At 31.1% G+C, this 15,591-nt stretch overlaps 1 protein-coding gene across 1 annotated transcript in view; it reads right to left on the bottom strand.

The window, feature by feature from the left end:
* Nucleotides 1–2,871: 2,871 nt before the first annotated feature.
* Nucleotides 2,872–15,591, bottom strand: part of LOC143057379 (neprilysin-1-like) — a 34,640-nt gene continuing 21,920 nt past the window's right edge. Inside the window, exons 10-22 of the mRNA XM_076230685.1 lie at nt 14,331–14,424; nt 13,087–13,215; nt 12,380–12,478; nt 11,497–11,574; nt 10,399–10,502; nt 9,606–9,664; nt 9,018–9,069; nt 8,243–8,310; nt 7,412–7,542; nt 5,952–6,017; nt 4,915–5,022; nt 3,592–3,668; nt 2,872–3,253 (exon numbers count right to left, since the gene is read on the bottom strand). Of these exons, the coding sequence (XP_076086800.1) occupies nt 3,154–3,253; nt 3,592–3,668; nt 4,915–5,022; nt 5,952–6,017; nt 7,412–7,542; nt 8,243–8,310; nt 9,018–9,069; nt 9,606–9,664; nt 10,399–10,502; nt 11,497–11,574; nt 12,380–12,478; nt 13,087–13,215; nt 14,331–14,424 (1,165 nt within the window). The 3' untranslated portion in view covers nt 2,872–3,153. The remainder of the gene's footprint in view (nt 3,254–3,591; nt 3,669–4,914; nt 5,023–5,951; nt 6,018–7,411; nt 7,543–8,242; nt 8,311–9,017; nt 9,070–9,605; nt 9,665–10,398; nt 10,503–11,496; nt 11,575–12,379; nt 12,479–13,086; nt 13,216–14,330; nt 14,425–15,591) is intronic.

The following is a 15,591-nucleotide window of genomic DNA, read 5'->3' as shown; positions in this document are numbered from 1 at the left end:
TTTTTCACAGGTAATGAGGTATATGAGTGAAACTTTTCTTGCATGTTTTTAAATAGTTATCAAAGGTACCAGGATTATAATTTAGTACGCCAGACGCACGTTTCGTCTACATAAGACTCATGTGCCAATGAGATATCTTGTCTTTGGAAATTTGAAAATGGAAAACATTACCATGAAAACAGCAACATTTCCAAATTTTTCAAAATCCTCCAAAATGACTTTCCATTGGCTTTCATACTACAATATCTTTTTTTTTGTATTGATGAAACTTTACACAAATATTAATTCTAATATGACGTTCTTCGTTTGTTTTAAATACAAAACCATGTTCTTATTTCAATTAAAAATGAGCTGCACGTGATTTGTGTTGGTTTTGCTCGCTATGAAATTTGATAAAATCATTTTTATCGTTAATCTTGTGATATTTTTATAACGTTTTTGTTTCATTAAATCAAAATAGATGCCTTTCAAGTGTGTACCATAGACCGCTTCAAAGTACAAACGTTCAACATTTTACTGTTAGAATAGAATAATATACCATATCTCTGCTTATTCTGACATGAGTAGGCATTATAATTGTCAATATTTACATGATAATAGAGCATGACATGAAATAATTATTTCTTAAATGGTTCTGTAGAGTAGCTATTTGAAATTTGAATTTCTAAAATGACTGCCATAATTATAAAATACGGCAAAATTGGTAAAAAACAAAAAATAAAACATATCCATTGAGTGAAATATTCATTTACGTTCCAATCTTTGCCTCTATTCATATGGGTCATTGTTCAACGTTTCTCTGGATATTCTAGGCAAGCGATATCATTATTGATACAACAAATATCAATCCGTACAAACCGTACAATCCTAACAAGGACAACATGTTAAAATATCAGTACATTCTCAGCAGACGTATTGTGTTGTTTGGTTGTCCATAAGAAGTTACATGAAAAGCTTCGAGTCTGATAACTTGGTAATTTGACCTGATAATTTGATAATAAATTGACCTAAGCCAGTTGTATTCTACACGTCGATGGTTAACAAACTGTTCACAAAGGTGCATTGTACTGCCTGCATTGTGAGACATAACAAAATTAGAACTTAGTTCATCAATAATCAAAAAAGTAAAATCACGAAAATACTGAACTCCCAGGATAATTCAAAACAGAAAGTCCCTAATCAAATGGCAACAACAAAAGCTCAAATTCAGCAAACGAATGGATAACAACTGTTCTATTTCATTTCTTTGAAAACTAAAAACTTGTCTGTGAGACGAGAATTATACCAAGTTCATTTAACGCCTGTATCTAAAAATGAAATTTGCTTAAATCTGGACACTTTCGGCTCTGAAAACTTTCAAACAGAACAACAGATAGTTGAAATTTTTTAATGGTGTCAATTTATGAAAGGGTATCTAGAAAAAAGATATTAAATACATAATTATGAAAATGCATTTCAGTATGTACAAACGAAAAATAAATGCAATACAAAAAAATGTTCTCTGAAAAATGAAGGTTTTACAACCTTAAATGCACAAATTTCCTTAGAAAAACCACCACGTCCGGTTTAAATGTCAATTTTGTGACGTACATTAGCTTAATTTATGTTGATTGCAATAATATGTTGTTTACATAAATATGATTGCTACAAATAAGGGAGATAAATAGGTTCTTCTGTAGTTAAGATTATATTTCCAATTCTATTCGAACCGTTTTTTCACACTGATTCTTGTAGTTTTTACAAAAAATAAGTCATTAATGACTGCTTCAAGTTTCTAAAAATCCCTAAATAGAAGAACAATGGACTAATAAAATGTAACAGCAAAGGTTGATATCGAATCAAACTTTAACCTTGGCATCAATATAACATTGTTCATTGTCGATAAAAGTAAACCATTGCTGTCCAATAAAACTTATTCCTCATTTTGTCAAAGGCACATTTGACCAATAAATTGAAACTTTAAATTATTTTTCTAGGGTCTAAGTTTATTTTCTCGATAACAATTACGTTGTTCACAACACGGTAATCAACAACAACAATTTGTGTGTTCTCATGATTTAAATAGTTCTGTTATTTACAACTAATTATCAATCAATTCTGTGTTAACACGATGCAACTAGATTGTAAACAGGAAGTAAACAGAATCACATTTATTACTGATTCAATCTTCCTCAAATAATATAAAAAAAAAGATATGGTATGATTGCCAATGAGACAACTCTCCACAAGAGACCAAATGACACAGAAATTAACAACTATAGGTCACCGTATTTTAAGTTTGATGGGAAGTTATTTATAAAACAAGTTTCACAATGATCATAATTTTGCCGTCTACAGTATATAATAAAATGTATAACACTCATTGAAACACCTGAGATATATCTACCAGTAATTGTAAAGATATGATAACAGAAAAAAAACTATAAACTATCAGATTAATGTACAGCTGAGTGAAAAAAGTATACGATGATATGATTGAAATTGGTCATAGAACAACAATTAATGCAATGCAGTCATAAACAAAAATTGTGTGCTATCAGTATGACAGTACAATGATTTACATTCAAATTTATATTGAAATAAGACATTTAATTAGACAATACAACATAGTGTTGACATCTCGTAAGTATAACATGTTACATTTTCATTTATGATCATTATCTATATCTTAAGGTTGGCTTCTTGTAAGTATAACATCTCTCATTCTCCATAATTTATATTGTAAAGTTGACACCTTGTAAGTATAACACCTTACATTGTCCAATATCTATATTTTAAGTTTTGACGTACACTTCTAATTGGAAAGTAATTTTAAAAATAATGTATTACACATATCATTCCATGAATCACATGTAATTCCGATCAACCATATGCATATTAGAATGTCAATCTGGTATAAGAACAAATAATGTAATGACAAATAGATTCTTGTATTATCTGAATATTTACACAAAGTGTCTACTTAGGCACAAATAACTCCTCTGTAGGAAAACCACACGACCCTTGTGTCATTTCCTTTACTGCTCAGACCGAAAAATTGCAATATGAACTCTTCTAAATCTCAATTTTTCTCATGGCTTATATTGGTTCATCACATATTCATAATTTGAAACTCAGAGCTTCTTAATTATGCATGCTTCGTTATTTTCCCAATTACCAAATATGACATTTCTTCGATGGATTCATATATGAATTATTTGGACAGCTGAAAATCTCTGAAAATTCCTTTGAGTTTTGTAGTGTACCAATGACCCTGAAAGAAATAATCGAAATATTCTACATTATTATTCCCTTGAATTGCATCATTTCATATAATATAATGTAATCATTACAAAAGGACCAAAAATTCCAAAACGGTTTGCCAAATACAGCTCAGATAATCTATTCCGTGGAGAGAAAATATTTAGTTATTCGATAAACTGAAGTTCAGAAAAGAGTTGATTTATAATCATGACCATGTCAATTGACAGTATATCAGAGTGACTACTTGGATTGCGATAACCGTTATAAAATATGTATATGAAATGGTCGTGAAAGTTACAAACAGAAAATTTAGTAACTATCATGGCAAACTATTTCACGGCAACTAACCTGAATCTGCCCGGACTGTGTAATCCAGTTCTTATCCGGTTCACTGATGCTTCAGGTCTCATTGTCCCACACCATACCTAATAAAATCAAGATTAAAAAAATAGTTCCTTGCTCAAAAGAAATATTCCTAATCATTATATTTATATACAGAGGTAATTAAAACTGAGTAATCTAAATAGCATTTAATGATGCATATATATCCCAGCTGTTAACTATTTTTAATTATTACTGAAAATGATACGTTTAATAGAGTCGTAAACGATCAAATTAAACATACAAGCATGATAAAAAATACCGCATCTTTTTATATCTATTTGTTGGAGGTTGTTAAGCTCAAGCAGTTAAGAAAATGTCTCCGAATTTATTAAAAGTTCGGAAAGATTTTAAATTGTCTAGATAGCAAACCATGATCGCACACACATCATCATCTAAGTAAAATTCCTTCTCCTTTTTTTTCCTTTTTTTTCTCGTTTTTTTAGTTTTAAATTAAATTTTTTGTGTTTTTGTTTTCTAAAAATACATTTCTTTTTTCTTTTTTCTTCAATTTTCCGTCTTTTGATCCATATTTATATATATATATATATATATATATATATTTATATTAAATAGATATACCATTCTATACATGCATGCTCATACATATATTTTTGTATTATATTGCTATAAATGTAAAAGACTTCATAAGTCTGTTTGACTTGTGTCTTATCCAATTTGTACTTCAACAAATAAAATATGTTTTAACTAAAAGGTTGAGACGGTGTTAATTAGTAACATGTTCATGCATCTACAAACGTTTTCATATGAAGTAAGTAAAACCTTCTCGGAACTCTGATCTTGGTTTTGAGTAATTCCTTTTAGTTCTTACTATTAACAAGAGTATTGCTGGTTGCTTTGTCAACTTCTACAAAACTAAACCTTTCAAGATATTCGCATTCATTTGCAGTCCTGATATGATTAGATAGTACGATTTTCATATGAATAACATTCAAGATCAACATTTGTCTTAATCGAAAACAATAAACAGACGTATAATATTGATATAACCGAAAAGGATCATAAGTTAAGCCAATAACTTAATATGTATTATTCAGAATGGAAATGTATTCTCTATTTATAAATGATACCCGAATATTGAAAAAACTGATTTCACTCAAACAATATCAATGAGGTTTATTTCATAAGGGACGTTCTGTTTTGAATTTTCCTTGGATTTCGGTACCTGTTCACCTAGAACTAAAACAATGGATAGAATATTTAATATGTGTAATCTTTAAGAATAGATCATACTAGCTTGAGCTTGAATAAAACATGTATTTTTCTAACCTGTGCAAAATTTAGGAAAAACAAGTGGTGATCACTTAATTCCGATAACCCGGGAAGGCGAGGTTGGTGATCATCTTCTGGAAGTGTCTTTAGCCAGTTTGTATATGCCTGGAATATCATTAAAACATCTATTAACATATAACAAACTATAGATATTAGGACTAAATTTTGTATATACGCCAGACGCGCGTTTCGTCTACAAAAGACTCATCAGTGATGCTCGAATCCAAAAAAGTGAAAAAAGGCCAAATAAAGTACGAAGTTGAAGAGCATTAAGGACCAAAATTCCTAAACGTTTTGCCAGCTAGGGTAATCCATTTCTGAGGTAGAAAAGCCTTAGTATTTCAAAAATTCTATTAAATTTTGTGAACAGTTAATTTATAAATATAACCATATCAATGATAATTCATGTCAGCACAAAAAGTGTTGACTACTGGGCTTGTGATACCCTCGGGGAAATAAATCTCCACCATCAGTGGCATCGACCCAGTGGTTGTAAATAAACTCATACATCCATCAAATTGATTGACTTATTGTATACCCCTTCTCAAAAGATCACACAGGAATTATAAACACACCAATAGATAACCGGTATTAATGTCTCATTTATCCATTTAAATGATACTCTCAAGGTAAAAACAAAACACCAACAGACAGAATAAACTCTTAACTAGCATGACTGGGTGCATCGACAGTGTAAGCCTCGTCTAATACCCAAGCATCACTGCAATCGGAATACACTCTCCGTGAAAATAACACAACCAGGAATAGGACAACATCGGTACATTTACAGACATGACGATTATTGTGGATAATAAAACTTTATGAACACTTCGTTGTAAGACCCAAACTCATCGTGACTGACAACAAGTCTTTCATAGTGACTATGGCGTCTATTTTAGTTCTCGATATCTCTTTCTGAGCAGTTTGCTGTCAGAACATTCCTGTTCACAATTGAACTTGTGTAAAATTATTTGAGATATGTAAACGCAATACGATACTATTTTTGTTAAAAAACAACAACAAATGTTTATTACTCTATAAGCTTGCTTTAATCCACCATTATCTGCAATGTTTTCTCCTTGCGTCTGTAAACCATTCAACTGAATAAAAAAAATATAATGGTATTGATGATAACTGCAGAGCATATACGTTTTACGTTCGTTTTAGTATGAGTGACAAATTGACAAAAGAGGGACGAAAGATACTAAATTCATACATCGAAAACAAACTAACAACGCCATGGTTAAAATTGACAAATAATAGTACTCACGACACAACATGCACAATAGATTATTTTTAAGCGATTAAAACGATTTATCGAAGAAGAACAACAATTTTAATGCGTGTTTTACGTATGCAGTATATTCAACCGTCTCTTCTTACAAATCAATTATATCTTACAATATGAAATATAATGTTGCTTGTGTGAATTTTTTTGTTAATTAAACCACTGATGATGTGAATAAATATTTAGTTGGGACAGCAATGACTGCATTATTTACGAAAAGAAATACGGTGAATAATAAAATAATAAAAATTATCAACCTAAACGAAAGCACAATCAGTATGGTATATTAATTGTTCTTGTAACACAACTTTTAACTTTTTAGTCCATACTTATAATTGTACGATAATGCCACATGTGGAACAGGATCTGCTTACCCTTCCGGAAACAGCTGAGATCACCCCAGTTTTTGATGAGGTTCGTGTTGCCTAGTCTTTAAATTTCTATTTTGTGTCTTGTGTACTATTTTTTGTTTGTCTTTTAAATTTTAGCCATGGCGTTGTCAGTTTATTTTCGGCCCTCTTTTATATCAGCTGATTGGCAACATCAGAATTTGTTTGTCCCTTCCAATTTAATCCCATGAGATAGGCGTTTTTTTTTAAATACGTGAAGAAGTTGAGATAGTACTTTGGTAATTTATTTACACGATTTTCTCCCATGAGGTAGGCATTTATAAATTAACACGAACACATAAAAACGAACGATGAAAAAGAAATAATGGAATACAAGATTTCTTAAGCAAAAAATCAGATTGGTTAAATATGTTGAGTTGTTGAGATAGTACATAGATATAAGAAGATGTGGTATGAGTGCCAGGACACAATTAATAAAAGTAAACCATTATAGGTCAAAGTACGGTCTTCAGCACGATGCATGTATTACTTATTTACACCAATACTTGTTCACAGATGCAGTCGGTACAAATGAGTGACAGCTGAATTGCACATAGATGAAATCGAAAGGGTAAATTAGGAGTATGACAAATCTAACGAATATCCATACAGTTTCTAATAGATAAAATATTTTGTGCTTGACACATCTTCGACTTCTACGTTAACGTTTGAAGTGTTTTTAATAACCGTAACAACACATAGTTGTCTTAATCTAAAAAGCATTGACGAAAAGAAAATAATTGTCCCAATACAGAAAACTTCTGAAATATGTTTATACAATTAGTTTCGGATTTTTATTATTTTTTTTAAATCTTACATTCATGTCAACATCTTTCAGTGTGAAATTACTATACTGATCAATAATACACTGTGCCTGGTGCTTAAATCTTGTGATAACTTCATTGTCCCACCATTGCTGAAGATTGCCGTTTTTATCAAATTGTCTTCCTGCAAAGGAAAGGAATGATGTTAAAACTTACAAATATTATACCATTAACTAATAAATACAACTTTAATACGTTTCCAAGGTGAGAAGGTTTGTAAGCTTATTCAGCTGCAAACGACTAACATATTCGCTCAGAGTTGTTGTTCTGGTGTGTTATTAAGTTTATAATTACTATAAATATATATTCTAAGTATATACATACATGCAAATATCTAGTCTATATTGGTTTGCAGGTTTATAGCCATTAAACTCTTAAATACCTAACTTCACAATCATTAAGTTAGATAATACGACGAACGGCACTTTTCATCTGGAGTTCAGAGTCGAGAAAAATATTGTTTTCGATCAAATTCATTTTTTTTAAATGTAATGCCTCGTTAACCTAACTCAATATTTATTGATCCACACAAAATAATATGGTGTAGGTCATAAATCAAAATAATTATCAGTTTAAGGATGTGCCTGTCATGCACATTTTAGAGAAACTGTTTGTTACTGACACAAATGTATGTGTGACATCCTTCATTATTAAAAGCCATCTTTCTTAACGTTATCAGAAGACTTGTTATGTCACATAAGTCACCACTTAAGGAAATGAGCAATAAACAAATATATAAAGTTCAACAACACCGAAATGTGATCGTAATTCATTCAATGTAATCGTAATTCATTCAATGTAATGAGCTTAATTTATAATGATACCTCTGTCATCAAATCCATGTGTTATCTCATGGCCAATTACCATTCCAATACCGCCGTAATTGAGTGATCTATAATAGACATAGCATGACATATTTTATCTTCAAGTTGACAAATCAAGTTTTAAAAGATAAACAAATCTTAATTTAATTTTAGTTTGTCAATAACGCATGCCTATAAATGCAAAAACATATAAAACTAAGAAGAAATGCATGCGAAAATGACAAAGACAAAAATAATTATAGGTCCGCGTATGGCCTTCAAAAATGTGAAAATCAAATACTGTTTAACCACCTGATAATCGGTTCTTAAAATGGTTTGAAATAGGTTCTTAAAGGAAAGAACTCTTTAAATGAGTAGTCAGAATATTTTGGTACGTCTTGTTATCAGGTGATTTTCGACATTTATTCGATTTGAATATTTTCAACAATCAGATGTTCAATGGTTTTTAAGATAATAAACGAAATACTTGCATTTTACCCAAAACTATTTTTTCTAGTCATGCCGACCATAGTTGTGTATTTCTCAAAATATAATTAATAAATTACCATCTAACACACTGAAGATCAATCATTTTGAGTTATGTTAAAATTGATTCTACAGTTTTGGGGAAGATTTATAAAATATTCAAAAAGGCCTTTAATGAATTGAAATATAACATACTGTCCTAGAGGTGCAGAAAAGTAAAACTGTTAACCAGTGACTAAAGAGAAATAATTCTGAAATTTTTTTGTCATTATTCAAACTATAATAAAAAAAAACATGCAATATTTCTCACTTTGGATATCCTTTTCCATAAAATGGTGGCTGCAATATTCCTGCTGGGAACACTAAAACAAAATATCAACATTATATATTGAATTTTGAAAGAATTTAGAAGAGAAAACGAATTAAAACAAGACGAGATTAAAAATAAATGTCCGATTTACGCGAGCGTGCGGTGTCATCATATTGTTAGTTTATTATGGTAGAGTAAACATGAGCGTCTGTGCGTTAAATTCTAGACTGTACGTTCTATTACATGAAATCAGACCACCTTATTTAAGTTATTATTACTTATTGTTTATTTAGAGACAATCTATATCAAAGAGACATTGACAGGTATAGCAATACATGGGACTATACTTATAACAGTATCTCCTTTTAATGACTTTCCATATCCTTTCAACTACCCTTAAATACTTAAATTGGTTTTGCTTCGAATGAAGAGAAATTATCATTGTTTCAGTACAGTTTGGTATCATTCAATGGATGGTATAGACCTACATGCAACAAATATAAACTATGAGATTAAACGATAAAATACCGTTGTTTAATTCCCTGTGTATAACATACAAAGAATTTCTATAATAGCATTGAAACTTACTGATCTGGTTCTTGGTTGAACTGTAAAATGCGTTGACTACAACTGGGGTTGTTGACCATCTGTTAAAACAAAAAGCTCGCAAAGTTTACATTGTTTTTGCATTTGTTTAACAATCCATTATTTTCTACATTTAAAAAATGCCTGTACCAAGTCAGGAATATGACAGTTGCTATCCGTGCGTTTGATGTGTTTGAGCTTTTGATTTTGCAATTTGATTATGGACGTCCCGTTTTGAATTTTCCTCTGAGTTCAGTATTTTTGTGATTTCCTTTTTTTTAAAACATCAACATTTAGTCAAGTGAAATGTTTCTAATTCTAATTTTCTACAATTAAAATTGTTTAAGTATTCATTCGGTTATTGTGTTTAAATTGTGGTATTACGCTTCGAAAGATTTAAATATTCAAATACGAAAAATGAAGTAATGAGGTGGAAGCTGCTGTTGTTGCTGTTACCATATTCTCATGTGTGACTTGTTATTTTGTTTCTTAAAATTTCCTGTACCAAGTCAGGAAAATGAAAGTTGTTATCGAATAGTTCGTTTCTATGTATGTTGCATTGTCGTTTGTTTTTTGATGCACTTTAGTGTTGCTGTTGTTTCGTTGTTTTCATCTTATAGTTGATGTGTTTCCCTAATATTTAGTTTGATTTATCTCAATCGGAATATGACTTTTAAACAACGCTATACTACATACTGTTGCTTTTTTTTTGTATACTCTAGTAGTATTTATCGACATTTTGTATAAAATGTATATATTTACCTCTTTGTTTTTTTTCATTCAGTGAGACTCATACCTTGTTCTATCGACTGGTTCTCTAAGAATTTCTAAATTGTTGATAGCCACACTTTTCAGATTCGCCAACACATTTTCGAAATAGGTATTTGGATGAAAAGTAACCTAAAACAGAATAGAGATACATTATGTACTGCGTTGAAAGTCTACAAAGATAGTCAGCATAAATTCAAGTTTTTAAATTTCATTTTTGACGAGGTAATGCTTCATTTATTTTGATTTCACCTTCTGTTTGTGATACCTTACAATGAGTTTAAATAACTCAAATGAAATAATAGTGACAATAACTATCGTCTAATTTAAAATGCCACTGCTGGTGGACGTTTCGTCTCCGAGGGTATCACCAGCCCAGTAGTCAACACTTCGGTGTTGACATGAATATCAATAATGTGGTCATTTTTACAAATTTCCTGTTAACAAAACTAAGGATTTTCTTATCCCAGGCATAGATTACCTTAGCCGTATTTGGCACAACTTTTTGGAATTTTAGATCCTCAATGCTCTTCAACTTTTTACTTGTTTGGCTTAATAAATATTTTGATATGAGCGTCACTGATGAGTCTTATGTAGACGAAACGCGCGTCTGGCGTACTAAATTATAATCCTGGTACCTTTGATAACTATTTATTATAGTTTACAATGAATACAATGAATACTCACTTTTTTGTAGGCATCGTTCAATTTAGTATCGTTGACAATAAATACTCACTTTTTTGTAGGCATCGTCCAATTTAGTATCGGTTACAATAAATACTCACTGTTTTGTAACCATCGTCCAATTTATCACGTTTACAATAAATACTCACTTTTTTGTAGGCATCGTCCAATTTAGTATCGGTTACAATAAATACTCACTGTTTTGTAACCATCGTCCAATTTATCACGTTTACAATAAATACTCACTTTTTTGTAGGCATCGTCAAATTTAGTATCGGTTACAATAAATACTCACTGTTTTGTAACCATCGTCCAATTTATCACGTTTACAATAAATACTCACTGTTTTGTAACCATCGTCCAATTTATCACGTTTACAATAAATATTCACTGTTTTGTAACCATCGTCCAATTTAGTATCTTTTACATTAAAAATACTCACTGTTTTGTAGGCATCATCCAATGCGGTATCGTTTACGATGTAAGATGGATATCCAATCTTTTCAGCAATGGCATCAGACTACAATAAAATTTTTACAAATTTAACTGATTTGTTTTAATTTCATTATCAAGAAAAGATTATCATGGGGGCTTTGATTTGTTTGACACTTTATAACAAGACACAAACCTTAAAGTCTTCTTAGATTAATATATAAATAAGAAGATATGGTATTTTTGCAAATGAGACAACTCTCTACCAGAAACAAAATGACATGGAAATGAACTAAAAAAATATATTCGTAGCTGATTTAAGTTCCTTGCTGTTAATAAACTCATCATATGTACCAGGATTGAAATTTTAAATTTGCGCGAGACGCGCGTTTCGTCTATAAAAGACTCGTCAGTGACGGTCGAATCAAAAAAAGATAAAGAGGCCAAATAAAGTACAAAGTTGTATCAAATGATTATTTCAACATCATTATCCAGTATTCTTCGATTAGAAAATGAAAGTTTTTATATGATTTTCATATTAGGGAATACGTTTAAATGATTGCTCGAGAAGGTTTCCGGTAGTGGCTCTTAACCGTATTTATTTTTCGATACACAACCTTAAAAGAATGTTTTTTGTAACTAATGTCAACATGACGGCGGCGACGTTAACAGCATTTGTTTATACTTCGCGTTTACAGTTCAATCAAATTATTAACAATTTGTAATTTTTATCAGATAGGAAATTTAAAGGAGTATATATTTTTTGCCTGAACTAAAAAGAATAGTCATGATCCAGGCCAATTAAATGACACAAATATACAATTGACGTTTCATAGTGGTCACGTGTTATGAAATGTCTATCTATTACATCTTATACAATCTTTAAAGCTTACCTTTTCCTTTGCTACTTTTCTTGTTGGATCATCCATCCACTCGGCTTCCTCGAGCAGTTCACCGAAAGCAGCTCTTATGCCATGAATCATATCTAATGCCTGAAAAAGGTAAAGACAAAGAATGAAATCAACTGAGATTCATTGTGGTCTTCGCATTATATTTTAGATTCATTCGATCTACCTGTGATTACATTTTTTCAAATTATCATTTGACGTCTGCATAAAACAAAAGAACGGATGTAAATATCAAAAGAACAGCAGTGTTCTTTCACAGATTTGTTACAACTGTCAATTCAACAATAACAGATTCAATCCTTCTTTTTTTTATGTAAAGCTTTAAGACAATACAAAGTGTATATTTAATCAAAAGAGAAAAAAACTTCAAAAGACTCCCATTGTGTCCTTATAAGACTGATAATGGAAACTGATTTTCAGTAGTTGTCGTTTTTAATGGGGTTCATAAGTGTTTCTCGTTTCTCTTTTTTTTTTTTAAAGATTAGACCATTTGTTTTCCCGTTTGAATGGTTTTACACTATTAGTTCTTGGGGCCCCTTGTAACTTGCTTTTCGGTGTGAGCCAAGGTTTCGTGTTGAAGACCGTACTTTGACCTATAATGGGTTACTTTTATAAACTGTGACTTGGATGGGGGTTGTCTCATTTGCTCTCATACCACATCTTTTTATATCTTTTCACCATCAGATACATACGATTTCTTTAGCGTCTTCATCAAAATATTCATCTACAAACATTCTTCCAACAGCATTTCCAATATTGTCATTGACATAACTAACACAGTCTCTCCATCTTGAAAGTTCTTGTTCCGAGCCATACATAGTCTTAAAAAACATCGATTCATATTAATGATATCGTTTATAACAATACAATAACAAAAAGTTTATTTCACTACCAGTATTTGCTTTTTTGTTTCTTCTAAAAAGTATATATGTGTTTGAAAGCCTTGGGTTGTGCGTTAGCTATATGACTAAATGCAAAATGATAAAGATTGTACAAAACTACAATAAGGACAGAATGTAACAACGTTTGTATTGTCTTTCAGATTCAAAACAAATAAGATTGCTTCATTATGTCTGTCAATGCTTTTTTTCTTAAAGAAGAATCTTCTGTTAATGACGTTATGTATTGATGTACAACATACCAATTATAGTGTAAGACGGCATCATATATGTTTGTTAACTACTTTAAGCTGGCTTTCAGTAAATAAAGGCAACAGTGGTATACCGGTGTTCAAAATTCATAAATTGATAGATAAAAATGAATTCCGGGTTACAAACTAAAACCGAGGGAAACAATGAACAATCAAGAACCTGTAAATGCGAGCATTCTTTGATACGGTATCATATCATTATTCTTCATTTAAGTATTATTTTTCTTCAAAGCACTCATTGTATAAAATTGGGGAAGAAAATTTGGAATATTTCAAAGATACAACAAGCCAACAAAATAACTGATAACAGCCGAAGGCCACCAATGGTTCTTCAATACAGCGAGAAAATCTCGCACCTGAAGGTGTGCTTCAGATTGATCCTAAATACAAATGTGTACTAGTTCAGTGAAATAGGACGTCATAATAAGCTCCAAAACATATAAATGAACTGAAATTACAAAACATATAAGACAAAGGCCAGAGGCTCCTGACTTGGGACAGGCGCATCAATGCGTTGGGGTGGAACATGTTTTGAGAGATCTAAACCCTCCCTGTATACCCCAGCAAATTTCTATGTATAAGTTTACTTTTTGGTATTCCCTTTGATACTTGGTGGTTAAGTATTATTACGTTTTGGTATCCATTTTGCAACTTGGAAGTGGAGTGATATTACCGTTTGATATTCATTTTTGACTAGATACTAATGTGATATTACCTCTTGGTATGCCTTTTGAAATTTTGTGTTTCAGTTATATGACCTTTAACTAGAAACTTCATTGTCATTACCTTTTGATATTCCTTTTGAACATTTCTATATATTGCTGGTAGATTTGTTATTCGATTCATCATTATCCTCCATATTAAATAATTTGTTAATGTCCTACAAATAAAAAAAAAGTTTTAATGGAAAATGAGGGTTTTTTTTACAGTGGAATCAGTTTTAAATATACAATTTACAAATCAAAACAAAAAATAAAAAGGGTATGATAAAAGTTACTGAACTAAGCTTGCTGTGGTTATTTTAAGGATTATTGCTTATACAGAGAATAAATCACTTGACATTTTATTTTGATAATTTAACATAATCGGTAAGTATCTCTGAACTAGTTTTATCTCTTATCATGGTTCCATCTTTTACTTTCAGTCAATAAAAACAAGTCATTTGAGTTTAAACATATTTATAGGGGATTGGGAAACAAGCTATTGAAACTTATATTAATCTTTTCCACTTTGAGAGTGCGAGTGCTGCCTTGGAGCGATTTAGAAATCGATGTCTTTTACGTGCAAGATATTTTGTTCACTCACTTAACACGGGTCAGCCATTTATTGTCCCCTGCCGACGGATTATCATCGATCTTCAAGACCATGCTCTCAAGTGGTGTCAAAAATTGAGTCACTGAAAATGTCTCCCCGAAACGGGGATCGAGCCAGGATACTTTAATTTGTATTAGTAGTCCGATGCGTTAATCCCTACACTACGGCTCACCGTTTTGAACTATCGCTAACAACAGTTAGTTCTGATTGGTTGCTTATAAACGTAACCAAGAGTTGTTCGGCTTGAATGGTTTTTAAATCGAAAACACGTCAGGATGGGGAGCAAAATATATACGGACATTCTGACTATATGAAAATTCGAGAATATGTTGCCTTAAGATTACATTTGGTGAATATACATCAATATTCAAAACTGAAACATTCTTTGTATCAATTCCTTTGTTTAACTCTGTATAACCGAATTAGAGACGTAGTAACATCATATCCTATGCAAAACGAGCATGGTGTGACCATCATATCATTTCATTGCATATTATATACCAGGTGATAGGACGTGCTGCTGGAATATGTCACATTTCCAGCTTCAAAATATGTAAATAGGTGAGAAAAAACTATCGGAAATATATATCAGGTCAATTAAATTCCAATGAAAAGCCCTGTCATTGTTGCACTGTCAAAAGTCAAGACAGTATAACATAAAGAATCTTGGCCTTAAATTTCCACTTTTCCTTACACAACATGAAACTCAACCAATATGGGAAAATTAAATTTC

The sequence above is a fragment of the Mytilus galloprovincialis genome, chromosome 13 (assembly GCF_965363235.1).
Source record: "Mytilus galloprovincialis chromosome 13, xbMytGall1.hap1.1, whole genome shotgun sequence".
Classification (NCBI taxonomy): Eukaryota; Metazoa; Mollusca; class Bivalvia; order Mytilida; family Mytilidae; genus Mytilus; species Mytilus galloprovincialis.
This window is presented reverse-complemented; position numbering and strand designations above follow the sequence as displayed.